Source organism: Aotus nancymaae, unplaced genomic scaffold (assembly GCF_030222135.1).
Source record: "Aotus nancymaae isolate 86718 unplaced genomic scaffold, 86718_ANA_hifiasm-v0.15.2.pri h1tg000006l, whole genome shotgun sequence".
NCBI classification, from domain to species: Eukaryota; Metazoa; Chordata; class Mammalia; order Primates; family Aotidae; genus Aotus; species Aotus nancymaae.
This window is the reverse complement of record NW_026988417.1, coordinates 2,381,741-2,407,615: the sequence shown is the minus strand read 5'-3', so window position 1 is coordinate 2,407,615 and position 25,875 is coordinate 2,381,741. Positions and strand designations below refer to the sequence as shown.

General features: G+C 48.1%; 1 protein-coding gene, 1 long non-coding RNA gene and 1 pseudogene across 2 annotated transcripts in view; 1 reads left to right on the top strand and 2 right to left on the bottom strand.

The window, feature by feature from the left end:
- Window positions 1-25,875, top strand: part of ZFYVE28 (zinc finger FYVE-type containing 28) — a 160,415-nt gene that overhangs the window by 95,225 nt on the left and 39,315 nt on the right. Inside the window, exon 7 of the mRNA XM_064365336.1 lies at window positions 12,911-13,012. Within this exon, the coding sequence (XP_064221406.1) occupies window positions 12,911-13,012 (102 nt within the window). The remainder of the gene's footprint in view (window positions 1-12,910; window positions 13,013-25,875) is intronic.
- On the bottom strand, window positions 7,118-11,324 carry LOC110567461 (transcription factor Spi-C-like; annotated as a pseudogene).
- Window positions 18,386-24,073, bottom strand: LOC135270125 (uncharacterized). The gene is made up of 2 exons (XR_010338375.1): window positions 23,816-24,073; window positions 18,386-18,417 (listed from the first exon to the last, which is right to left on the bottom strand). It is a non-coding gene; the product is annotated as an uncharacterized LOC135270125 (long non-coding RNA).

Sequence of the window (25,875 nt, the reverse complement as noted above, 5' to 3'; positions counted from 1 at the left end):
CACACTGTCCCCCCACCACACTGTCCCCTCCACCACACTGTCCCCCCACCACACTGTCCCCTCCACCACACTGTCCCTCCACCATACTGTCCCCCCACCATACTGTCCCCCCACCATACTGTCCCCTCCACCACACTGTCCCCCCACCACACTGTCCCCCCACCACACTGTCCCCTCCACCACACTGTCCCCTCCACCACACTGTCCCCCCACCATACTGTCCCCTCCACCACACTGTTCCCCCACCACACTGTCCCCTCCACCACACTGTCTCACCCACCACACTGTCCCCCCACCACAGTCCCCCCACCACACTGTCCTCCCACCACACTGTCCTCCCACCACACTGTCCCCCCACCACACTGTGCCCCCACCATACTGTCCCCTCCACCACACTGTCCCCACACCACATTGTCTCCTCCAGCACACTATCCCCCCACCACACTGTCCCACACCACACTATCTCCCCCACCACACTGTCCCCTCCACCACACTGTCCTCCCACCACACTGTCCCCCCACCACACTGTCCCCTACACCACACTGTCCCACCCACCACACTGTCCCCCCACCACAATGTCTCCCCCACCACACTGTCCCCCCACCATACTGTCCCCTCCACCACACTGTCCCCCCACCACACTGTCCCCCCACCACACTGTCCCCCCACCACAATGTCCCCCCACCACACTGTCCCCCCACCGCACTGTCCCCCACCATACTGTCCCCCCACCATACTGTCCCCTCCACCACACTGTCCCCCCACCACACTGTTCCCAAACGACACTGTCCCACACCACACTTTCCCCTCCACCACACTGTCCCCCCACCACACTGTCCTCCCACCACACTGTCCCCCCACCACACTGTCCCCCCACCACACTGTCCCCCCACTATACCGTCCCCTCCACCACACTGTCCCCCCACCACACTGTCCCCCCACGACACTGTCATCCCACCACACTGTCCCCCACCACGCTGTCTCCCCCACCACACTGTCCCCCCCACCACACTGTCCCCCCACCACACTGTCCCCTCGACCGCACTGTCCCCCCACCGCACTGTCCTCCCACCGCACTGTTCCCCCACCACACTGTCCACCCACCACACTGTCCCCCCACCACACTGTCCCCACACCACACTGTCCCCTCCACCACACTGTCCCCCCACCACACTGTCTCCCCCACCATACTGTCCCCCCAACACACTGTCACCCCACCACGCTGTTCCCCCCAACACACTGTCCCCCCACCACACTCTCTCCCCCACCACACTGTCTCCCTACCACATTGTCCCCCCCACCACAATGTCCCCCCACCACACGGTCTCCCCCACCACACTGTCCCCTCCACCACACTGTCCCCTCCACCACACTGTCCCCCCACCACACTGTCCCCTCCACCACACTGTCACCCCACCACACTGTCTCCCCCACCACACTGTCCCCCCACCACACTGTCACCCCACCACACTGTCTCCCTACCACACTGTCCCCACCACCACACTGTCGCCCCACCACACTGTCCCCCCACCACACTGTTCCCCCCACCACACTGTTCCCCCCACCACACTGTCCCCCCACCACACTGTCTCCCCGACCACACTGTCCCCCCACCACACTGTCTCCCCAACCACACTGTCCCCCCACCACACTGTCCCCCACCACACTGTCACCCCACCACACTGTCTCCCGCACCACACTGTCCCCCCACCACACTGTCCCCCCACCACACTGTTCCCCCCCACACAGTGTCCCCTCCACCACACTGTCTCCTCCACCACACTGTCACCCAACCACACTGTCTCCCTACCACACTGTCCCCCCACCACACTGTTCCCGCCACCACAGTGTCCCCTCCACCACACTGTCCCCTCCACCACACTGTCACCCCACTACACTGTCTCCCCCACCACACTGTCCCCCCCACCACACTGTCTCCCCCACCACACTGTCCCCCCACCACACTGTCCCCTCCACCACACTGTCCCCTCCACCACACTGTCCCCTCCACCACACTGTCCCCCCACCACACTGTCCCCCCACCACACTGTCCCCTCCACCCCACTGTCCCCCCACCACACTGTTCCCCCCACCACACTGTCCCCTCCACCCCACTGTCCCCCCACCACACTGTCCCCTCCACCACACTGTTGCCTCCACCACAGTGTCCCCCCACCACACTGTCCCCTCCACCACACTGTCCCCTCCACCACAGTGTCCCCCCACCACACTGTCCCCCCACCACACTGTCCCCTCCACCCCACTGTCCCCCCACCACACTGTTCCCCCCACCACACTGTCCCCCCACCACACTGTCCCCCCACCACACTGTTCCCCCCACCACACTGTTCCCCCCACCACACTGTCCCCCCACCACACTGTCTCCCCGACCACACTGTCCCCCCACCACACTGTCTCCCCAACCACACTGTCCCCCCACCACACTGTCCCCCACCACACTGTCACCCCACCACACTGTCTCCCGCACCACACTGTCCCCCCACCACACTGTCCCCCCACCACACTGTTCCCCCCACACAGTGTCCCCTCCACCACACTGTCCCCCCACCACACTGTCCCCCCACCACACTGTTCCCCCCACACAGTGTCCCCTCCACCACACTATCCCCTCCACCACACTGTCTCCTCCACCACACTGTCACCCCACCACACTGTCTCCCCCACCACACTGTCCCCCCCACCACACTGTCCCCCCACCATACTGTCCCCCCACCACACTGTCCCCCCACCACACTGTCCCCTCCACCACACTGTCCCCTCCACCACAGTGTCCCCCCACCACAGTGTCCCCCCACCACACTGTCCCCTCCACCACACTGTCACCCCACCACACTGTCTGCCCCACCACACTGTCCCCCCACCACACTGTCCCCCACCACACTGTCCCCCCACCATACTGTCCCCCCACCACACTGTCCCCCCACCGCACTGTCCCCCCACCGCACTGTCCCCCCACCGCACTGTCCCCCACCATACTGTCCCCCCACCACACTGTTCCCCCCACCACACTGTCCCCTCCACCACACTGTCCCCTCCACCACACTGTCCTTCCACCACACTGTCCTTCCACCACACTGTCCCACCACCTTACTGTCCCCTCCACCACACTGTCCCCTCCACCACAGTGTCCCTCCACCACAGTGTCCCCCCACCACACTGTCCCCTCTACCACACTGTCCCCCCACTGCACTGTCTCCCCCACCACACTGTCCCCCCCACCACACTGTCCCCTCCACCACACTGTCCCCTCCACCACACTGTCCCCCCACCACACTGTCCCCTACCACGCTGTCCACTTTTTCATGATGTTTTCTCTGCCATGCTGTCCCTTCTGCTCCCGTGTCCTCTTGGCCATGCGGTGCTCTCCACCAGTCCCCTCCACTGCACTGTCCCCTCCTCTTAATGTCTCCTCTCTCATGCTGTTTTCTTTTCTGCAGTTTCCTCCTCCCTCATGTCCCCTCCTCTGCGCTGTCCCCTCTGCTGCATGGATCCCAACAGCTTGTTGTGTGATATACACACTTACTCTGTTATTTATTTTTCCATGTTACTGACATAAAATTCATGACCCTAGGACTCACCTGTTTAAAGTGTACAATCAGTTGTTTTTAGTACATTCAGAGTTGTGCAGCCATCACCACAAATTTCATAACATTTTCATTACTCACAAAGGTGTCTCTTACTCCTTAGTGGTCGACCCCACCCCCCATTATCCTTCATCCTGTCCCTTAACTCTAGGGGACCACAAATCTATTTTTCATTTCTACAGATTTGCCTGTTTGGGTTATTCATATAAATGGGATTTCTGTGATTTTTGTGTCTCCCTTACTGGACCATAACCTTGTTCACTGATGCATCCTCAGTGCCTGGCATGTTGTAGCACCGTGGACTTTTGCAGAATTTTGTCTCATTGATCTGACAGGACACAAATATCCACAAAGATTATCCCTGAAGTATTATTTATAATCATAAAAATTTGAGAAGGGATAGATATCCAGAATTAAGGGATTGGTTAAAAACAATACTCTAGCCGTTTAAATAATGACAGAGAAAATCTCCTAATGCTATGGGAAAACATCCCCTGTGTATTAAGTACAAAAATTGTTATCAAATACTAAGTCCTATTTTACAGAGTTTCATAACATGATAGGCAAAACTTTTGTAAATCGAAATTATAGCAATACATGTTCTTTATTGTGGTAAAATATACATAACATAAAATTCACCATTTTGACCCTTGAAAAAGAATATTGAAAAAGGAAAAAGTTGGAAGATTCGTACATTCTGATTTCAAAATGTACTACAAGTCAGAACCTATGGTACTGGCATAAAGATAGATGTATAGACCAATGGAATAGAATTGAGAGGCCACAAATAAGCCCAAACATCTACAGCGAACTGATGACCGACAAGGGGGCCAGGATCATTCAGTAAGGAAAGAAGCATCTCTTCAGTGAGTGTTCCTGGGCAACTGGATAACCACATGCAAAGGAACTAAGCTGTACCCTGCGATGGTTAATTTTATGTGTCATCTTGGGTAGGCCACATTACCCAGATATTTGGTAAAATACCAGTCTGGATGTTGCTGTGAAGGTATTTTTTTCTTTTTTTAATAATAAACTGTCAGTGTAATTGTACAGATTTATAGAGTGCAAAGACACATTATAATCTATGAATGCAGTGTGGAATGATTAAGTCAAGCTGGTTAACATATCCATCACCTCAAATGCTTTAATGTTTTTTGAATGAGAACATTTGAAATTTACTCTCTTATAATTTGGAAGTATACAACATTCTTTTATTCACTGTATTCACCATGATGTGCAAATAACTCAGAAAAAAATTCTTCCAGTCTGAGGTTTTATACTCTGTGGCTCTTCCCCACACCCCTAACCTCTACAACCACTGTCTGCTCTCTGATTCTATAAGTTCAATTGTTGGAGATTCCACATGTAAGTGAGAACACATGGTATTTATCTTTCTGGGCCTTAATTATTTCACTGAGCATAATGTTCTCCAATTCCATCCGTTTTTTTCACAAATATCAGAATCTCTTTTGTTTTTAAGGCTGAATAGTGTTATATTGTGTATATATGCCACATTTTCTTAATCCATTTATCTGTTAAATGCTTAGGATGATTTCATATCTTAGCTATTGTGAATAATGCTGCAATGAACATGAGACTACAGACATCCCTTCAGCAAACTGATTTCAGATGTTTGGGGTAAATACCCAGAAGTGGGATTGCTGGGTCATATGGTAATTATATTTGTAGTTTTTTTTTGAGAACCTCTATACTGTTTTTCATAATGGTTGTACCAGTTTACGTTCCTACCAATGGTGTGCAAGGGTTCCCTTTTCTCCACATCCTTGCTAACACTCATCTTTCATCTTCTTGATAAAATATATTGAGACAAATGGGAGATGATATCTCATTGTGGCTTTAGTTTGCTTTTTTCTAATGACTAGTGGTGTTGGTCATTTATATGTCTTCTTTTGAGAAATGTCTTTATCCCTGAAATGCAAGGATGGTTCAATATATACAAATTGATAATTGTGATATATCACATTAATAGAATGAAAAAAAAATCATATGATCATCTTATTAGATGCAGAAAAAGCATTTGACAAAATTCAACATCCTTTTATGATGAAAATCTCAGCAAATTCGATGTAGAAGGAATGTATCCCTTCAAGGGTACCGTTGAGTGAAAATGTAAAAAAAAAAAAAAAAAAAAAGAATGTGCCTCAACACAATGAAGGTCATATTTAATGAGAAGCCCACAGTTAACATTATACTCAGTGATGAAAATTTGAAAGCCCTTTCTCTAAGATATGGAACAATGCAAGGATGCCTACTCTTGCCACTTATATTCAATATAGGATTGGGAGTCCTTGCCAAAGCAATTAGGCAAAAGAAAGAAAGAAAAGACATCCAAATAGTAAAAGAAATGAAATTGTTACTGTTTTCTGGTAACCTTATAGGTGGAAAATGCTACAGACTCCACCAAAAAAACTGTAAGGACTAATAATGAATATAGTAAACTTGTAGGACACAAAGTGAACAGAGAAAAATTAGCAGCGTTTTTATACAGTAACAATACACTATCTGAAAAAAGAAATCAAGAGAATAATCTCATTTACAATAACCACAAAAAAAAGATATTAGGAATAATTTTTACCAAAGAGGTGAAAAACCTGTACACTGAAAACTATGTAACATCAATGAAATCAGTTGAAGAAGACAAATAAAAGGAAAGATATCCCATGTTCATGGATTGGAAGAATTAATATTGTTAAAATGTCCATGCTACCTGAAGCAATCTACAGGTTTAATGTAATCCCTTTCAAAATCCCAACATTGTTTTGTTTATGGAAAGACAAAAAAGTTCCTAACATTCATGTAGAATCATAAAAACCCACGAATAGCCAGAGCAATCGTGAACAAAAAGGACAAAGCCAGAAGTACCACACTGCCTGATTTTAAGCTGTACTGCAAAGCTACAGTAATTTTAAAACAGCTTGGAATTGGCAAAAACAAACGAAGCCACAGGACATGAATACCAGTGGAATAGAATAAAGAGCCCATAAATGAGCCCAACTGAAATAACAAAGGTGCCCAGAAGACAAGGACAGCCTCTTCAATAAATGGTGTTGGCAAATCTGAATTTTCACATGTCAAAAAAGTGAAGCTTATCTCACACCATATTAAAAAAATCAGCTCAAAATGGATTAAAGAGTTAAATATAAGACCAGAAACTTGGGCTGGGCAGGGTGGCTCACTCCTATAATCCCAGCACTTTGGCAGGCCGAGGAGGGTGGATCACAAGGTCAAGAGATCGAGACCATCCTAGTCAACAAGGTGAAACCCTGTGTCTACTAAAAATACAAAAATTAGCTGGGCATGGTGGTGCACGCCTATAGTCCCAGCTACTAGGGAGGCTGAGGCAGGAGAATTGCCTGAACCCAACAGACGGAGGTTGCAGTGAGCCGAGATCACGCCATCGCACTCCAGCCTGGGTAACGAGCGAAACTCCGTCTCAAAAAAAAAAAAAAAAGACCAGAAACTCTGAAACTACTAGAAGAAAACAGAAAACAGGGGAAAGACTACACGACATTGGTCTGGGTAGTGGTTTTTTGGATTTGGCCCAAAAGTGTAGGCAATAGAAGCAAATATAGATAAATTGGATTACATCAAACTGAAAAGCTTCTGCACAGCAAAAGAAACTATAGGGTGCAGAGACAACCTATGGACTGGGAGAAAATATTTACAATTCATACATCTGATGGGTTAATATGAAACACATATAAAGAACTCAATTCAATAGCAAGAAAACAGTAAAACAATGGGTAACAGACTGGGCATGGTGGCTTCTAACACTTTGGGATGCCAAGGAAGGAAGCTTGCTTGACGCCAGGAGTTTGAGACCAGCCTAGACAACATAGCGAGACCTTGACTCAACAGCGAAAAAGCCAGGTGTGGAGGTGTGTGCCTGTAGTCCCAGCCACTTGGGAGGCTCTGAAAGGATTACTTGAGCCCAGGATTTCCAGTTTGCAGTAAGCTATGATCACATCATTGAACTACAGTCTGGGCAATGGAATGAGACTATGTCTCTTAAAAGAAAAAAAAAAGATTTAAAAAGAGAGGAAAAGGAAAAAAATGAGTAAGGGAACTGAATATGCATTTTCACTGACGTTTTTAAAGCCATGAATGTATTTTGGAACAAATGCTTTTATCATAAGCAATCATTTTTTTGTAAATGATTTTTTATAAAACCATCAAATATAGGTGAGAGTGATTTTTCACCTGAGTATATGACAGAAAAAATGTTTGACTCATTATTAGTTACCTGTACTGGCAGTATTCATCTGGAAGAAAGTGGTTGCATAGAGAATAGTAACAGCAAGGCCATGTAGTCTGTACCCTCACGTAGGGCTTGGTCATTTGCCACAATAAATACATTCATTGGCAGGATTTCCCACCAAGTTAGTATAGATTATATGCTATTTGATAAAAGATAGCAATAATAAAGTTAATTATTTTTTTTCTCTTTGGCATTTGGTTAAAGAGGAAAATCCTGAAGCTTGTAGGGATTTCTGATGCCAGGAAACCATGAAACCTGAGGGTATATTTAGCAATCAGGGTGACTTAGCTCATGGTAATTGGCGTATGTATAGTTATAATTTGCATTCCAGTTATTTAAACTGAGATATTCTTGATCAGGCTGAATATACTGTGAGTAGAAGATCACTTTCCCCAAGAAATAAGATAGAGTCTTTGGACGACGGCCTTGGTCAATTGTTGAGTCAGCTTCCTCTGGATTTTGGTGATTTCTCCAGTTCTTCCGTAATTCCTCAGGGCCCTGGCCATTTTCTGAGTAAGTCATGGGGTTCCGGTTGACTTCACTTTTCCCCTAAAGGTCAAGTTTTTCTTTATTTTTCAATACAAATGGAAAGATGTGTTTGGTTTTATCTACCACTGGATACGAGATGCCATCTTGGCATTACGTGGGGATTCGTGAAGGTGTTCAAACAGTCAGAGCTTCCCCCTGCTGTTATTATACATCGGTTCCTCTGTGGGCAACACTCCTTAGCAGATGGAATGTCCTCTGACATGAGGACAGTGGTTGATGAAAGCCAGATAATTTTTGTCATCAGGGGAGGACTGAAGATCAGTTGAATGCTATCTCCATACCTCAAAAGCACCTTCAAATGCTTTACCCAGCTTGTCTTGTTCAACACAAATTGTGCTTCATTGAATGGATGATTCTGCCCGTCAGCGTCCAATGTAGCATTCGCTTGTGCAAGGTGGACATAACCTCCCTGTCCTCTGAAACGCACGTCAGCACCACCCTGCTGTGAAGTGCTTTAAAGATGAGATTAGCATGTATTATCAGTAGACTCTGAATACAGCTGACGACCCTCCATGTGTGGGTGGGTGGGCCTCATCCAATCAGTGGAAGGCCTTGAGAGAAAACAGACTGAAATCCGCTTCCAGACCCCTTGGATTGGAGCTGCCACGTCAACTCTTCTCTGGGTCTCCAGCAGAATTTGGACTTGCCAGCCTCCACAATTGCATGAAACAATTCCTTAAAATAAATCTCTCTCTTGTTCTGTTTTTCTAGGAACTCTGACTGATAAGAGGGTAAATCTACTTGGTTTTGGGTTTTGCAGTGGATTTGACACCAAAAGCACAGGCTCAAAAAGATAAAAAGAGAAACTGGACTTCAGCGATGTCCAAAATCGTTATGCACCAAAGGACATTATATGGACAATGAAAAGACAACCTAAAGACTATTTGCAAATCATGTATCTGTTGGAGATTTAGTGTCCAGAACATATAAAGAACCCTCACAACTCAACAACAAATTGACAAACAACCCAATTTAAAAATGAGCCAATTCTCCATAATGGCACACAGGCGCATGGAAACGTGCTCCACTTCATTGACTGTTAAGGAAACACAAATCAGAACCACGATGAGATGCCACTTCACACCCGCCAGGAAGGCTGCAATCAGAACAACGGAGAAGATCGCGTGCTGAGAGTGTGGAGGAGTGAGAACCCTTGGATTGCTGGTGGGAGCGTGAAGTGCTGCAGCTGCCACGGAAAACAGTTCGGTGGTTCCTTAAAAAGTGAAACATAGACCTATATGATCCACGTGGACATACCACATACCCTGCTAGGCGTACACCCAAGAGGAATGAAAACACGTGTCCTCGAACAAACCTATACATGAATATTTGTGGCGGCATTCTTCATAATAGCCCAAAGGCAGAAGCAATCCAAGTGTCCGCCGTGGATGAATGAAGAATCATACATTCGGGAACACTTGCCACGTGCCACAACATCACCAGCCTTGAGAATGTAGTGCAAGGTGAAAACCGATCACAAAGGTCATGTATTACGTTATTCCATTTATGTGAAAAACCCAGAATAGACAGAAAGCAGATGAGAGATTGCCAGTGTCTGGGGCAAGGACGTTGGTGGTTACTAAAACTGTGTCTTCTGGGGTGATAAAAACTTTTTGAAATGAGAGGTGATGGGTGCACAGCACTGTGAATGCAGAAAATGCCTCAGAATCGTGCCCTTTAAAACAGTTCATTGCTGTTCTATGAATTTCTTTGAAAAAAGAAAAGACGGCCAGGCGCAGTGGCTCACACTGTAATCCCAGCACTTTGGGAGGCCGAGGCGGGTGAATCATGAGTTCAGGAGATCGAGACCATCCTGGCTAACACGGTGAAACCCCATCTCTACTAAAAAAATACAAAAAATCAGCCAGGCGTGGTGGCACGCACCTGTAATCCCAGCTACTTGGGAGGCTGAGACAGGAGAATCGCTTGAACCCGGGAGGTGGAGGTTGCAGTGAGCCGAGATCATGGAACTGCACTCCAGAGACGGTGCAAGACTCTGTCACCAAAAAAAAAGAAAGAAAAAGGAAGATTGGCCATCCCTGCTTCCAGCAGGGCCCGGCTTCCTCCACCGTGTGGGGCATCCTCTCACCTGCTCACCTTAACTGGACCTGGGCCAAGCCCCTCAGGATGCCCTCATGATACCCCTGGCTGTACCGAGACCCCGGGATCCCACCACCTGCCTGCCAGGCTCACCTGCCTGCTCATGGCGGCATGGACACAGGCCTGGGTGGCCCGTGAGGGCGAGATTTCTGGATCCCCCAGCCCTGTGGGGCTGTAGCCACGGGCAGCAGCTGCATCGGGCCCCCTGTTCCCGGCAATAGCTCATTCCCAGGCCTCATTCTGAGGCACCTCAGCTGGATTCCTGCAAGTGCTGGGCCAGGTGCAGAGACAGATGCTGAGCCTCCAGGGCTGCTCCCCGCCCCCCCACCTCCAGCCCCCATGCTCCATTACTTCAGCACCTGGGCCTGAGCTCCTGTCCCACAGGCGTCTCTCGGTAGGGTCACCGAGCAGCAGGGCTCAGCCTCTGTGGAGGGCACAGTGCCCTGCATCCAGCATGAAAAAGCCAACACAGCTGGACGCAGGGATACAGCCCAGGGGGTCCTTGGGTCCCCGCCAGCCCCCGGGAGGAGGTGGCACAGCGGCCTCAGGGTCTGAGCTTCCTGACGAGCTGTCACCTGGGCCTGCCTCATCCCCCAATCCTGCTGACTACCCTGGGGGCAGCTGGGTCCTCCCTCGGCCACGCTGCTGCCCCGTGCAGGTGGAACAAGGTTTCCAGAGGGGCAGACGCTGGGTACATGGGTCATCGCGGGGCTGAGGCCTACGCACAGCAGGGGAGGGAGCTCTGCTGCTTCCCAGGACGGCTTCCCTGAGTCCGGGACGCTGAAGGCCATGCCCTTGCCCCTCCCCTGCTGTGCTTTACTCTGCCTTTGTCCCGAGACCACCTGATTCGAAGTTAAGGTTCTATTTGGTCAATTGTCCCCTGAATGTTGTTCATTTGATCATGACAGGCAGCTCGTGTAAAAGCCTCAAGGGAGACCAAACAGAATGGAAGCCTGGCTGTGCTGTCCCCTCACCCACAGGTGGTCAGGACACAGCCCCCTGTCCGGCTGAGCTGGCCACTCCCCAGGGCCTGGGGCCACCGTGCCCTGCACGTTCTTTCCCTGTGCCTTTCAAATCTTTCTTTCTGCACATGAAACCCAACCATTTTTAGGGAGAAACATTCCCTTTGTTCGATTCTGTTTCTCACTCTTTGTCACTGAGCTGGGTGTGGTAGACAAGGAGACTGTCCCTGAGCTGCCGGGGACTTCGTGTTGGATGGTGTTGGCCGGACCTGACCCTGGCGTCACTTCTGCTGAAAGAGACGGGCCGGTGGTGCTCCATTTATGCAGACAAGCCCATGTGGCGCTCGTCTGTGCTCTGATGAGGACGAACAGGATGATGATGATGAGGGACAGGTGACGAATTCATGGGTGGATGCTCCCCGGGCACCTGAGACATGGTCTGGTCCCAGGAGACCCAGGAGGAGGCGCCTAGAGAAGGTCCTCTGGGATGGGTGCTCTCAAGGAGAGACGGGCTGAAACGTGGATGATCAAGGCATGCTCTGAGCAGGACAGGGCTGGACGGTGCCAAGAGAGGAGTGGGGGCCACTGAAGGTGGCGTCTGGGAGGCTTGTCCTTCAACAGGCCGAGCTGTGCCTCTGGGGTAGGGACAGTGAGGAAAGCCAGCCTAGGCCACATGGGGCCCCCGTTGGGGAGCTTCTCGGGGCATGGTGGGCACCCACGCGGGAGGTGGGTCCTGTGTGGGGGGTGACAGGGAGGCTGCCTTGGTCTTGTGGGGTGGTGGGGTGTCGGCCACGCTGCAGGAGGGTAACCTGTGTGGGAGGTGACAGGGAGGCTGCCTTGGTCTTGTGGGGTGGTGGGGTGTCGGCCACGCTGCAGGAGGGTAACCTGTGTGGGAGGTGACAGGGAGGCTGCTTTGGTCTTGTGGGGTGGTGGGGTGTCGGCCACACTGCAGGAGGGTAACCTGTGGGACCTCAGCTCGCACCTCGAGCTGGTTTTGCTTTTGGAGAAGATGGTTCCAGGTCTAATTCTCCTAAGACTCTGCAGATAAATTTAACCACAAATCTAGTTTTTTTTACTTGCAAGAAGGTAGATGTGGGTAACAACCCTTGAGGCTAATTTATCTGATTACAGCACTGATGTGTACAGATACGCTTTTATGATTACTTTATGACCCTCCGATGATCCCAAGCTCAACTGCCAAAGAGGATGAAGTCTGGGTGATAATTTTCATTGCTTTGTTCTAAACTTATTTACAATGCACTCACACGAGGCAAAGTGTCAGGCGGCGGCCGTGCTGGGACAGTGATGCCGCTGAGTCCCAGCCGCCTCGGTTCTGTGGGTGTCTAAGTTGGGCCATCTGCAGCGCCCAGGGGGCCGCAGGGCCTGACATCCTGCCTTCTGTGTCTCAAATGCAGTGGCCTCGTGGTCTACGCGGACGGCCCCCTGAACCTGGACCGCAAGGTGGAAGACATGTCCGAGCTGTTCCGGCCCTTCCACACGCTGCTGCGGAAAATAAGGTGGGGATGGCGGGCAGGGGAGGGGAGGGCACAGGTGGGTGCTGAAGTCATGTGTAGCCGCCTCCGGGTCCTCCTCCTCTCTGTAAGGAAGGGTCCTGGGGGGTCACAAATGGCCCCATGAGGGTCACAGAGGCCTTGCTTTTGCCTCTGCTTGGGCATTGCATGGGGTGGGCACTCTTGGGCTGAGCTGGGGAAGTGAGCCTCACACTTCCTGACATGGTGCAGCAGCAGCTAACTGTCCCCACCGTCCCCATCATCCCCACCGTCCCCACAGCCCCCACCCTTCCCACCACCCCTGCCATTCCCGCCACCCCCATCGCCCCTGCCATGCCCACCGTCTCCGCCGTCCCCAAAGTGCTCGCATGTGTTGGAGTCAGGACGCTCCGCCTGTGCCCTTTGTCTTTAGTTACCGGTTTACATCTGTGTCTGCATGGGGGGCCCCCTTTAAAACAAGGCGCCTTCCCTTCACATGGGCCAAGGGCTTTGCTGGGTGGCCTCTCTGAGCTGACAGAGCCGAGCCGTGGCCTCCTGGAGGGACAGGGGCCACGTGAAGCTCATGGCTGCATGCCACCCTGGCCCCCTGGCCTGGGACAGCTCGGTGTGCCCTACCATGGCCGCTGATCACTGCGACCAGGTTTCCTCCGGGGACACAGAAGCCTGGAACTCTGTTCCATGAGGACCAGAGGTGCTGTGAGTCCAGACAGTGAAAAGTGACCCTGTGGGCTCCGGGGCCCTGTAGTCCTGCAGATGGGGTTGTGAGCTCTTGGGGCCTCGGCGGGTGGTCTTTGACAAGTCAGTGGGCACAGGAGCAGGGGCGCTTGACTCAGTCCATGTTTTGTCTGGGAGATGGCTGTCACTGCTTCCCCCCTGCTTGGGGCGACATGACCCCTGGACCTGGAGGCCGCAGTCCCGCCTTCCTCGGGCGATGGAGAGGAGACCACAGTGAGGAGAGGAGACAGATGCCATCTAGACCAGGAAGACATAGGTGCCCCCGCTCCACATATGGGGGTCTTACAGGAAAGGTGGCACTGGGCCGTGGCTGGGGAAGGAGCCCCCTGGGCAGTGTGGGGCTGGGAGGGGTCCAGGACACGCAGGAACGGAGTGGATGTCCTGGGAGCATATGTGCACTTGGCCTGCATGGGTGATGGAGAGGAGGATGAAGCTAAGCGGGCTGGAGGCAGAATGCTCTTGAGAGATTAATGCTGGGATTACAGGTGTACCACCACACCCAGCTAATCACACAAATTTTTTAGAGATGGGGTCTTGCTATGCTGCCCAGGCTGGTCTTTAACTCCTAGGCTTGAGCTCTCCTCCCACCTTGGTCTCCCAAAGTGTTGTGATTGCAGGTGTGAGTCACCACACCTTGTAGAAAGTGGTGTAGATGGAACGCGACTCTGCTGCCCACGCTGGGGCCCTGATGTGGGAACCGCAGCCATGGGTAGGGCGCCTGGGACCTGGGTGTGCAGCTGCATGCTGGCCCTGTCACCTGGACAGAACCACGGAAAACTGAGAATCCACAGATAAGCCGGTGCCTCCTCCAGTGACAGGGTTTGAGGACTTATCTGTTACTCACCACAAGGCCTGGCATTGACAGAGCTTCAGAAACTGCAGCCTTCGGCCAAGTGCAGTGGCTCACGCCTGTAATCCCAGCACTTTGGGAGACTGAGGCAGGTGGATCACCTGAGGTCAGGAGTTTGAGACCAGCCTGGCCAACATGGAGAAACCCTGTCTCTACCAAATGAAAATACAAAAATTAGCAGGGCATGGTGGCGGATGCCTGTAATTCCAGCTACTTGGGAGGTTGAAGCAGGAGAATCGCTTGAACCTGGGAGGTGGAGGTTGCAGTGAGTGGAGATTGCCCCATTGCACTCCAGCCTGGGAGACAAGAGTGAAACTTCATCTCAAAAAAAAAGAAAGGCAGGCTTCAGCTCAGGACCGTGTGCCAGCCTGGAAGAGAAAAGCCGGAAAGAGGCGTCTGGGTGGAGCCCTTAAAAAGGAACCTGCGAAAAACATGGTGAAATTTGGTGAGTGGATATTTTAATACATGTCTGCTATGAAATACAGGCAGACATAACCAGGCAACTTCACGTCGTTTTAAAAGCTGGGCGAAACTACCGCTTTGGGATGGACAGGAGGCCCGGGCTGCACTGGGCCCATTCTCCAGCTGTGGCAAGTACAAAAATCTGGACACATTTGGAAGATCCTGTTTTGAAAGGTCCCTGAGCTGTGGAAGTGACAACTGGGTGAACTAAAACCGGCCAGAGGAGCCTTTTGGAGGTGAGCTGCAGTCTGTCTACTTGGATTTTTTTTTCCCAGGAAGATTTGACGATTCCAGCCTTGTCCAGAGCCCAGGCCTCCCCGGGCAGAAAAGCTCTGCTGGAGAAAGAGCATCCAATCGCAAGGTCTGGTGGAACAGGCCGGCAGCTTGGGGGCGTCCAAGCAACACGCCTGCCGGTCTGGTCCGGGAAAGCAGGAAATCCAGGCAGAAAGCCCCCGACAACAGGCTTCCTGCACTTCCAGGGTTCTTAGGAACAAAAGCATGCCTTGAGGCCGGGTGCGGTGGCTCACGCCTGTAATCCCAGCACTTTGGGAGGCCCAGGCGGACAGATCACCTGAGGTCAGGAGTTCGAGACCAGGCTGGGCAACATGGTAAAACCCCATCTCTACTAAAAATACAAAAGTTAACTGGGTGTGGTGGTGGGTGCCTGTAATCCCAGCTATTTGGGAGACCGAGTCACAAGAATCACTTGAACCCAGGAAGCGGAGGTTGCAGTGAGCCAAGATCGTACCACTGCACTCCAGCCTGGACAACAGGCAAGACTCCATCTCAAAAAAAAAAAAAAGTATGCCAGAGACATGCCAGATTTTGAAGTTGGGTGTGACTAGAGGCTGAGCTGGAACTTGGAAGGAGTTTGAGAAGACAGAGTCCAGCAGGCTCAGAACTGCAGTAACCACACTGAAGCACAGCCAGGCCTCCACCTGCTGAGTTTTCAAAGGGAATGCAGTAATGGGCCCCATGCAGTCAGCCTAACGGAGAAAGGGCGTCCCCTCTGGTTGAAAAAGCGCCATCTGTAACCTCTATGATTCTTTTATATCCAGTGTCTGTCATATAAAAAAACTCAAAATTGCTTAAAATGTTGGCCAGGCACAGTGGCTCATGCCTGTAATCCCAGCATTTTGGGAGGCTGAGGCCAGAGAATCACTTGAACCCAGGAGGTGGAGGTTGCAGTGAACCAAGATCGTGGCACTGTACCTTAGCCTGGGTGACAGAGTGACACTCTGTCTCAAAAAAAAAGCAAAGAGACAAGAAAATACATCTTCTGATAGTTTAGAGACGAGCCAGAAAATGGATGCAGACAGCTGATGATCCAGATACTACACCCAAGGACTTGAACACAATTCTGATTACTTGATTAATAAAGAAAATAGAAGGGGGCAAATTAGATAGGAGGATGGATAATGTAACAGAGAATTGGAACCTATGCAGACAGACATAACCAAGCGTTGGCATGCACCTGTAGTCCCAGCTGCTCTGGAGGCTGAGGAAAGGATTGTCGCTTGAGCCCAGGAGTTCTAAGCTCTAGTGCGCTAGGCTGATCAGGTGTCTGCACTAAACTTTGGCATCATGTGGTGACCTCCTGGAGCAGGGAACCACCAGGTTGCCTAAGGAGTGGTGAACTGGCTCAGGTCAGAAATGGAGCAGGTCAAACCTCCCGTGCCGATCAGTAGTGGGACTGCACATTACCATACGGTGTGAATAGCTGCTGCACTCCAGCCAGGACAACATAGCAAGACTCCATCTCTAAAGAAAAAGAAAGAGGGGAAGGAAAGAAAGGAAGGAAGAAAGAAATGACATTCTAAAGCTAAGAAAATTCACAGTTTGTCAATAAGGACACAGTAGATGGGTTCAATAGCAGATTGGACCCAGCAGAATACAGAGTAGTCAACTTGAGGCTAGCTCAATAGAAGAGACCCAAACTAAAGCCCAGACAGGAAAAAAGAGGAAAAGTCCCAGAAAGAATAGAGAGAAGGGGAGAAGCAATATTCAAAGAAGTCATGGCTAAACATTTCTCCAAATTCCAAAAGATGAAAAATCTCTGGCCACAGATTCAGCAAGAAAACTGCAAAAAAAACCCAACAAACATACCTGGGTATATCATAGTGAAATTGCCAAAAACAAAGACAAAAAATTTGACGAGTAGGAAGAGAAAAAAGATATACACTTTGAAACAAACATAAGGTGGATAGCTGTCTTCTCAACAAACAAACAAAAACAATGGAAGCCAGCAGGCAGTGAAATGATGTATATTTAAACTGCTGAAGAAGCTCGGGTGCAGTGGCTCATGCCTGTAACTCCAGCATTTTGGGAGGCTGAAGCAGGCGGATCACTTAAGGCCAGGAGTTCGAGACCAGCCTGGCCAACATGGTGAAACCTCGTCTCTACTAAAAATTCAAAAATTAGCCAGGCATGGTGGTGCATCCCTGTAATCCCAGCTGAGACATGAGAATCACTTGAACCTGGGAGGCAGAGTTTGCAGTGAGCAGAGATCACGCCACTGCTCTTCAGCCTGGGTAGCAGAGTAAGACTTTGTCTCAAAAAAAAAAAAAAAAAAAAAAAAACTGCTGAAGGAAAGTAGCTGCCAACCAGAATTTTATAACCAGCAGTAATATCCTTCAAAAATGAAGGTGATATTTTGCCTTCATGAATTATTCCAAAACACAGACTTGAAGCAATTTGTTATCAGCAGCCTGCACATAAAACAATTGGAGTTCTTAAAAAAAATAAATAAATCTATCAGATGGAAATGTAATGCCAGAGAGGGAGGCGTGGTGGCTCATGCCTGTAATCCCAGTACTTTGGGAGGCCGAGGCAGGAGGATCCCTTGACCTTAGGAGTTTGAGACCAGCCTGAACAACATACTGAGGCTGCCTTGCTACTAAAAAAAAAAAAGCCGGGCATGGTGGCTCACGCCTGTAATCCCAGCACTTTGGGAGGCCGAGGTGGGTGGATCACAAGGTCAAGAGATCGAGGCCATCCTGGTCAACATGGTGAAACCCCGTCTCTACTAAAAATACAAAAAAATTAGCTGGGCACGGTGGCGCATGCCTGTAATCCCAGCTACTCAGGAGGCTGAGGCAGGAGAATTGCCTGAACCCAGGAGATGGAGGTTGCGGTGAGCCGAGATCACACCATTGCACTCCAGCCTGGGTAACAAGAGCAAAACTCCGTCTCAAAAAAAAAAAAAAAAAAGAAAGAAAGAAAAAATTAGCTGGGCATGGTGGCGTGCCTGTAGTTCCATCTTACTCGGGAGGCTGAGGCGGGAGGATCATTTGAGCCCAGAAGTTCGAGATTGCGGTGAGCTATGATTGTGCCTCTGTACTCCAGCTTGGGCGACGGTGAGGCCCTGTCTTAAAAAAATTAATGCAAGAGAGACTGAGGAACATGGCGTGGATTAATGTAAGTGAATATTAACTGTACAAGACAACTGTAGTGTCTGTGGAGTTTTACATAGTACTCAAATTCATGATACAAGTAGCAGAAAAGACAGGAAGGGGTAAATGGAATTTTAAAGTTGTATTGGAAATGTGATTGAATAAATCGTTTATATTAGAATGCGATCAATCAAGGATTTCTATTATAATATTAAACTAAAATGATAGTTAAAGGTGAATAACTAGCAAATTCATCGAAGAAAAAACATCTAAAATAAGGTACGAACAGAGAAAAAGAGCACACACCAAATGAACCGAATAGGCTTGTAGAGATTCCAATTCTGTTTCAATTCTTCACCCTTTTATCTAATTTGGCCCCTTCAGTTTTCTTTAACATGTTAAAAACAACAGTAAAAAATTTAGTTGGGCACTGTGGCACACACCTACAGTCCCAGCTACTTGGGAGGCTGAGGTAGGAGGATTGCTTGAACCCAGGAGTTTGAGGGTGCAGTGAGCTATGATCCTGCCACTGTGCTCCAGCCTGGGCAACAGAGTAAGACCTCTAAAAAAAAAAAAAAAACCCAAAAAGGAAAATTAAGTTGAAGCCTAAGCAGTGCTTTGAAGGAAATTTATACCACTAAATGCTATAAATCAGAATAAAGGATGAAATTCAATGATGTAAAATTTTATCTAAAGAAGCTAGGAAATAATAAGTTTATCATACCTCAAGAAAGCAGGAGGAACGTCATATTAGATATAAGAACAGATGTTAATGAAATGCAAAACCAATGTATAGTAGGGAAAAGACAAACCCATAAGTTAGTGGATTTTTGTGTTTTGTTTTGTTTTTTTGAGATGAAGTCTAGCTCTGTCGCCCAGGCTGGAGTGCAGTGGTGCAATCTTGGCTCACTGCAACCTCTGCCTCCCATGTTCAAGTGATTCTCCTGCCTCAGCCTCCCAAGTAGCTGGGATTACAGGTGCCCGCCACCACACCCAGCTAATTTTTTTGTATTTTTAGTAGAGAAGGGGTTTCACATATTGGCCAGGCTGGTCTCGAACTCCTGACCTCATGATCCACCTGCCTCAGCCTCCCAGAGTACTGGGATTACAAGCATGAGCCATCACGCCCGGCCCTAAAAGTTAGTTATTTTAAAAGATTAATAAAATTGATAAATTCCTACCTGGACTAATCAAGAGAAAAGTGAGAAAACATAAGTCACTGATAATACAAGTGGAAAGAAGCTGTCACCACAGACCTTACGGATATCAAAATAATGGTAAGAGGATATTATCAACAACTTTATGTTACTAAATTGAACAAATTAAATGAATTGGACAGATTCCTCAAAAAAGCAATTGAAGCTAACAAAAGAAGAAATAGAAACCTTTTAATCCAGTATCTATTAAAGAAGTTGAATTCACTATTTTAAAACCTTCCCCAAAACATCAGGTGCAGATGGCTTTCCTTATGTATTCTTCTAAACATTTAAAGAAGAAATAACACAAATCTTAAATAAATTCTTTCGGGGAATAGAAAAAGCAAGACACTTTCTAACTCTTTTTTTTTTTTTTTTTATTGAGACAAACTCTCACTCTGTCGCACAGGCTGGAGTGCAGCGCACGATCTAGACTCACTGCAACCTCTGCCTCCCGCGGCGCTGGGACCACAAGCATGCACCAACCCCAGCTAATTTTTGTATTTTTAGTAGAGACAGCGTTTTACTGTGTTGCCCAGGTTGGTCCCAAACTCCTGGGCCCAAGCTGTCCAGCTGCCTCAGCCTCCCAAAGTGCTGGGATTACAGGCACGAGCCACTGTACCCAGCCCTAACTCTTTTTTTTCAATGAGAGTGTAGTCTTGACATTTACCCCTGACCAAGATATTACAAGAAACAGCAACCACACCGATCTCTCATGAACCTAGATGCAAATATCCTTAAAAAGATACAGACAAATGAAATCCAACCATATATACATAAGATACATCATGACTAAGAGAAATATATCTGGGCACAGTGGCTTACACTTGTAATCCCAGCACTTTGGGAGGCTGAGGCAGGAGGATCGCTTGAGCCCAGGAGTTTGGGATCAACCTGGGCAATATAGTGAGACCTCATTTCTACAAAAAATTTACAAATTAGTCAAGCACGGTGGTACATGTCTGTATGGACAGCTACTTGGGAGGCTGAGACGGGAGGATTGCTTGAGCCTAGGAGGCAGAGGCTTCAGTCAGCTGTGGCAGACCACTGCACTCCAGCCTGGGTGACTGAGCAAGATATTATCTCAAATTTTTTTTAAAAAAGAGAGAAATATATTCCAGATATGCAAGATTGACTTAACATTTGAAAATCAAATTGATGTTTTGCCACATTAACTTTAAAAATAGGAAGAAAAATCATATAATTTTGAAAGATACAGGAAAAGCATTTGAAAAAAATTTCATACCAATTTTATGGTGAAACCATCTCTTAGTAATAGACAAAACAAAACCAGAAAAGCATCTCTTAGCAAACTGGGAATAGGAGGGAATTCCCTTAATCTGGCTACAGACAGATAGATATAGATACAGGTTTCGTCTGTGTATCTCTGTGTGTGTCTGTCTGTTGTGTGTGTACTGTGGCAGACATCCCTGACATTGAGAAGATGTTTACTATTCACTCTCTCCATTTAACATTGTATTGTGGCCTAGCAAATGCAAAAAGGCAAAAATAAAAGGAAAAATAGCACGTTACCCAGCATTGGAAACGAAGGACTAAAACTGCCATTTTATGTAGATAACGTGATAAAGTACCTAGGAAACTCAGAAACATCTTCAAACTATTAGAAATTATGAGTAGACTTAGCAAGGTCACTAGGTGAAAGACCAGCATACAAAAATAAATGGTCTTTCTGTATGCCAGCAATAAATAAATGCAAAATGAAATCAAAATACTTAGTCAATTTTCTGTTGCTATCACAGAATACCTGAGACTCAGTAATTTATAAAGGAGATTCATTTAGCTGATGATTCTGGAGGTTGGGAGGTCCAAGATCAAGTGGCTGCATCTGGTTACCTTCTGGTGAGGGCTTCGTGCTCTGCCGTAACATGCAGAGAAGCAGCAGGGGAAGGGGGCATGTGCAGAGACCCAACACGAGAGGCGGCCTCGCTTCATGACAGCCCACTCTTACGGTAACTAATCTGGTGTCATGAGAAAGGCATTCACCTCCTTAACAACCTAATCACCTTTTAAAGACACCGCTTTAAACACCATCACATTGGGAATCAATTTCAACCTGAGTTTTGACGAGGACAAACCACCTTCAAATCACAGCAAATACTGTCTATGGTAGTACCGGTAAGTATCAAATACACAAGCGTAAGTCGAATTAAAGATGTCCAAGACCTCCATTGAAAGTTATGTTATTAACATACATTTTCAAAGTTCTAGACGGCAATTCCATTCAGAGAGTGAAAAGCCTGATGTTATGAAGATACACTTATTCTCAAATTAATCTATGAGTTCAATGCAGTCTCAATAAAAATCCCAGAAGGTTCCCTCCCTCCTTCCTTCCTTTCTTCCTTTTCTTTCTCCCCTCCCCTCCCCTTCCCTCCCCTCCCCTCCCCTCCCCTCCCTTTCCCATCTCCCTCCCTCTCTCCTTCCTGCCTTCGCTTCTCTTCCCTCCCTCTCTTCTTCCTCCCTCCCCTCCCCTATCCCTTCCTTCCTTCCTTGTACAAATGGACAACTAATTCTGAAATGCCTGTGGAGATGCGGGGGGCCTGGAACAGCCAAGGAGCAGCAGCAGAGCATTATCTGTTCCACTCTCGGTGGGCTTTGGGGGTTTCACAGATAGTGCTGCTGTGACTACCCCTGTGTGTGTCTCCAGGTGAACATGTGTATGCTTTTCCGCTGTGTATACTTCATAAAAAAAAGAACAAAGGCCAGGCACAGTGGCTTATGCCTATAATCCCAACACTTTAGGAGGCTGAGTTGGGAGGATCTCTTGAACCCAGGAGGTCAGTGCTACAGTGAGCTGTGTTTATACCACTGAACTCCGGCCTGGCTGACAGAACGAGACCTCATTTCTAGCCTTCTATTGTAAAGCCATAGTACAAGGATGGACTTGAGACCCATTCAATAGAGTAGAAAGTCTAGAACAGACCGATGCATATACAGGCCTCGATTTATGACAATGTGACATTACAGAACAGTGGGAATGGCTGTTTTTCTTTCCAATAAATGGGCTGAGTCAATAGAAGGCCACATGAGAAAAAATGTCTCATATGGTTATCTGTTAGCATCTGGGTTCTTACCACTACTGTACACAAAAGCCAATTCCAGACAGAGTATAGATATAAATATAAAAAGTAAAACAATAAAATCCAAGCATGGTGGCTCATGTTGTAATCCCAGCACTTTGGGAGGCCAAGGTGGGAGGATCACTTGAGGCCAGGATTCAAGACCAGCCTGGGCAATGTAGTGAAACCCCATCTCTAAAAAAATAAAAATTAAAAATGATTAGCCAGGTGTGGGGGTCTGCACGTGTAGTCCCAGCTACTCAGGAGGTTGAGGCAGGAGGATCACTTGAGCCTAGGAGTTTGAGTCTCCAGTGAGCCCTGATCACCCCAGATCTGGACCATAGAGCAAGACTGTGTCTTAAAAAATAATAAAAAGCAGCCGGGCATGGTGACTCATGCCTGTAATCCCAGCACTTTGGGAGGCTGAGGCAGGTGGATAACAAGGTCAAAAGTTCAAGACCATCCTGGCTAACGTGGTGAAACCCCGTTTATACTAAAATGCAAAAAATTAGCTGGTCGTAGTGGCTTGCACCCTTAGTCCCAGCTACTCGGGAGGCTGAGGCAGGGGAATCACTTGAACGAGGAGGCAGAGATTGCAGTGAGCTGAGATCCTGCCATTGCACTCTAGCCTGGCAAAAGAGCGAGAGTCTGTCTCAAAAATAATAATAATAATAATAATAATAATAAGCTTTTAGAGAAAAATGTCAAGGAGAACATCTTTGTGACCCTGGAGTGGGTAAAGAGTTCTTAAACAGGACACAAAGTACTAATCATAAAGAAAAAATGTTATAATTAGACTTTATTAAAATTTTAAACTTCAGTTCATCAAAAGCACCATTAAGGGAATGAAAAGGCAAGCCAAAGATTTGGATAATATATCTAGTAAAGAACTCAAATCCAAAATATATAAAGAACTCCCGTCAGTCAATAAGAAAAAGGCACACAATCCAATTAGTAATGGGCAAAAGGCTTGAACAGGAAGTTCACATAGAGAAAACCCAAGGGCTAATAAGGATATGAACTGTGACCGACTTCATTGGTCATCAGGCTAAAACAATGAAAAGCCACAATAAGATAAGATGCTATGACTCACTCACCAGGAAGGATTCAGTTAAAGACACTAGGCATTCTCAAGGGCCGGGGCAAGCCATGCCGTCGGCCAAGCTGTGGGCAGGCGTGGCTGAATCCGGGCTGCTCCCAGCTGTCTGGCTCGGCGGTTCCACCCCATATATGCATTCAGTAGAGATGCACTTGTGTGTTCTTCAAGAGAGATGCATGAAGGTGCTGGGTCACAGCCAAAACCCGTCAGGTGTAACCGATAAAGGAACTACGGTATATTTACCCCATGGAAGATGGTGCAGCCGTGAGAGTGAATGACCTGTGGCAACGTGCTTTATTATGGGTGAATCTTATGAAATAGCATTTCCAGATGTAGCAATGCAACTGCAGAAAGGCCAGTTCAGTTGGAATTTCAGATAAACAACTGTAGGAAGTAGAAAAGTTCCTCTTCAAAGTTTCCTTTCTTGTTAAAGAATAATAATAATAAATGTTAGAAGTAATAGTCTCTTTTAAAGACTTTGTTCAAAGCCGTCTTGCTTTTCACTAGTGACTGTTTGTTAAGCCCTATCCCGTGTAGCTGTTAGATAGAAAAGAATAAGTACATTCTAGGTCCTTGTGCTTTAACCAAGATATTTATGTTATTAATTTTCTAAGTCCTTTCACAAGTAACTTCCTGTCCCTTCCTTATTTAGACGTCCTTTTTGTTCTCCATTGCTTTTGCCTGTTTAGAAAAGTTTTAAGTTATTAGCCAATCAAGTTCAGTTTTGGATTGTGAGGTCTGGCTCCAACCAACGGAGATCAGACACAGCAGTAAGGACCACCCCAAATGTATAAAGGACAAATCTGTCTGCTTTCATTGTAGTCCCGTGACAAGATGGCTAATGAGAACACCCTTTCTGCAGAAAGTAAAATTGCCTTGCTGAGAGATCCTTTGTCTCAGTGCTGATTTTTCTTTGCAGCGCTGAGCATCTGTTTTCAACAATAACAAACTCTGGCCAACATTTGGGATATACTTACACTTACAACTAGTTCTAATGACGCTTTAAAAAAACATATTTGTTGTTTATCTGAAATTGAAATTTAACTGGGTGTCCTGTATTTTATCTGGAGATTCTACAAAAATATAACATCAGCAAACAAATCCTACCAGTGTAGACTGAGAATTCCCATTCTCCAGAGAACAAGAGCAGGTGCCTGGCTTGGCCTATGGAGTGAGGATGGTGTCATGCAGGAGCCAGGGTGCCGGGTCCTCGGTCCTGGGTGGGGCTTCACTTCTCAACCTGGGTGCTCTTCACGTGGGTGGGTTCAGCTTACGAAAATTCTGCTCAGCTCTGCAAATCACACTCCCTCACGACAGCCACGGCTGTGCTGGAACGTGTCATGTGGGACTCAGACCACAGACACAGCCGGAGCTTCTCCCAGCAGAGAGCAGCCCGCAGTCGGCCTGTGGGAGCCTGCTCCAGGTGCTTCCTGCCCAGCATTGCTGAATTCACTGCACCTTTGGGTCTCAGCCTCAATGCCCCTTCCTCCAGGAAGCCTTTCCGTCCTCAGCCAGGTGCCCGGCTGCACCCTCCTTCATGGCTTGGATTTTCTTTGGTTGCAGCTGTCGTGATTGTAGTTCCATCGTTGTTTTTGTGTAAACACTTGTTTATCATCTGCCTCACCCAGCTGCAAGGCTAAGCCCACGAGGGCAGGAGCTCACCTGCCTTCTTCCTTGTGTCATGGCACCCGGTTCCTGCCTCATAGCCGGGGCCCAGTGGTGTTTGCGGAATGAAAGGATGAAGGTCTGTGTGTAAACCAGCATGCCTTTTTTCACTCCTCAGGGTTTTTATTCATGTAGCTAACACATGTCTAAGAATCAGGGCTTTCTTGTTTTCTACAAAATGTTCCGGAATCTTGTTTTTAAAAAGAGACTACTAGAATCTCAGCTGGCCACCTCACACACCGTTGTCCTGGCCGGCGAGACCTGAGCCTCGTTCTGTGCTGGAGGAGACGTGCTGGTGCCGTGTGAATTCAGTTGCAAGTGTTCAGTGACCGGTCGTTCTTTTGCTGGTGCAGATTCCAGGGTGCTGCGTTCACTGCTGGCCGAGGAGGCTGC